The sequence below is a fragment of the Galeopterus variegatus genome, unplaced genomic scaffold, assembly GCF_000696425.1.
Source record: "Galeopterus variegatus unplaced genomic scaffold, G_variegatus-3.0.2 Scaffold13422, whole genome shotgun sequence".
In the NCBI taxonomy this organism is placed as follows: domain Eukaryota; kingdom Metazoa; phylum Chordata; class Mammalia; order Dermoptera; family Cynocephalidae; genus Galeopterus; species Galeopterus variegatus.
The window spans coordinates 33,570-35,755 of record NW_007739533.1 but is presented as its reverse complement, the minus strand read 5'-3'; the positions used below and the strand labels follow the sequence as shown (position 1 = coordinate 35,755).

Genomic DNA, 2,186 nt, shown 5'->3' with positions numbered 1-2,186 from the left:
GACCTGTTTCTTCTTCTCCAGCTCGGTCCTCCCTGTACCTGACCTCTCAGCAGAAAGGACACACAGAGGAAGAAGGGCTGGTTGATGAGCTCCTGACAGGCTGGTTACAGGTGAATCAAATATTCCTTTGTCCACGTTATTACTCCTTTGACCAGAAGTTGGACAGTGAATTTTCAGTGGCCTGGAGCCTCACAGCCAAAGCATGTCCTCAGGCATCCCAGGATCTCTGGGCATCTGATAGAGGGTGAACGCTGCCTGGAAAATAGTCAATGAATGTCAATGTTTACTGCATGTTTAAAGCGCCCTCCAGGGTCACCATGTACATCATGTCCTCTTGGGTATAATGGGAAGCCAAGTAAAGACATGGCTGTGTCATAACTCAAGCAATTAATGATGGCCATGGGGAAATCATTCATCATTTACCAAGTATTCATGTGATTTCCACAATGTCCCAGGCCTGTGTGCTCAACTTTGCAGATGAAGAGAAATAAGACTGCAGGAGCTGCAGTCTGATGGAAAGAGAAAATCAGTGTGTGTTAGGGTGCATTGGACTGTAGGAGTAGCCCTGAGTAGGCTGGAGATGGAAGTTGAAAGCTGAGCCCAGAAGCCAGTGAGAAAAGCACTCGGAACACTGCCCACACGTCCTGTACTCTGGGCTCCCTGTCCCTCATCTGTCATCCTTGACTCTTTTCCTGTTCGTGTTGGTGGGGGCGATCCTTGGCTAAGCTGAGATGTTTGCGATGTTTTAGGACCTGGTGACCTTTGAGGATGTGGCTGTGGAGTTCACCCAGGAGGAGTGGGCATTGTTGGACCCTTCTCAGAGAACACTGTACAGGGACGTGATGCTGGAGAACTGCAGAAACCTGGCCTCACTTGGTAAGCCTGATGTCACTCCTGCATCTGTTTAATGACTCAGTAACAAGACTTTCCTTTGCTTCTCATTATTTTATCGAGGTAAAATTCACAATTTTAACCATTTTAAAATGTGTAATTCGGTGGCTTTTAGTATGTTCAGAGTGTTGTGCAACCATCAAAACTATCTAATTTCAGAATATTTTTATCACCCCTAAAAGAAACCACATCCCCATAAAGCAGTTGATACTTATTACGTTTCCCACCTGCTGCCACTCATGAGCACTAATCTTCCTTCTGTCTGTATGAGTTTGCCCATTCAGAACATTTTACATGAACGGAATCATAAAATATGTGACCTTTTGTATCTGACTTCTTTCATGTAGCATAATGTTTTAGAAGTTTAGCTATATTGTAGCATGTATCAGTGTTTCATTCCTTTTTATAACCAGTAATATTGCATTGTATGAAACATACCAGATTCTGTTTATCCAGTGGTTGATAAATATTTGGATTTTTTCTAATTTCTGGCTATCTTGAATAACACTGATATTAATATTTGTGTACAAGATTTTTTTAAACACCTGACTTTAGTTCTGTTGTGTGTATACCAAGGAGTGTAATACTACGTGGTATATTTCTGTGTTTAGCTTTCTTAGAACTGGCAAACTTTTTTCCACAACAGCTGCACCATTTTACATTCCCACCAATGCATGAGGATTCCAGTTTTCTCCACATCTTCACTACAATCTTTGATTATAGCCATTTTAGAGGCTGTGAAGTGGTATCTCGTTCTTTTGATTTGCATTTCTCTAATGACTAATAACAATGAGCATCCTTCTTTTTTTTCTTTTTTTAGTTAAAGATCTCAATTGGCTTTATTGTCATCCTAGAATCAGGCAACATGTCATTCCAAAAAATAGAATAAGTGTTCTGAGGGTCTTTTTTATGTACTTTTTGGGTACTTGCATATCTTCTTTGGAGAAACAGCTATTCAAGTCCATTGCCCATTTTTCAGTTGGATTGTTTTTCTTTTTGCCGTTGGGTTGTAAAAGTTTGTTATATATTCTGGATACTAGATCCTTATATGAAATACAAATAATTTCTCCCTTCTTTGGGTATCTGTTTTTTCATTTTCTTGATTGTGTCCTTTGATGCACAAAAGTTTTCATTTTGATGTAGCCCAATTTACCAACATTTTCTTTTGGGGGGGGCTTGTGTTTTGGGTATCATACGTAAGATACCTAGGAAACCGTTGCCAAAGCCAAGGTTATGAAGATTTCCCCTATGTTTTCTTCCAAGAATTTTCTAGCTTTGGCTCTTACATTTAGGTA

At 40.1% G+C, this 2,186-nt stretch overlaps 1 protein-coding gene across 1 annotated transcript in view; it reads left to right on the top strand.

Annotated features, from left to right (window-relative positions):
• Positions 1-14: 14 nt before the first annotated feature.
• The window catches only part of LOC103581594 (zinc finger protein 558-like), a gene marked incomplete at its 5' end in the record, with an annotated part of 11,570 nt that continues 9,398 nt past the window's right edge, over positions 15-2,186 (top strand). Inside the window, 2 exon segments of the mRNA XM_008563390.1 lie at positions 15-110; positions 750-876. Of these exon segments, the coding sequence (XP_008561612.1) occupies positions 15-110; positions 750-876 (223 nt within the window).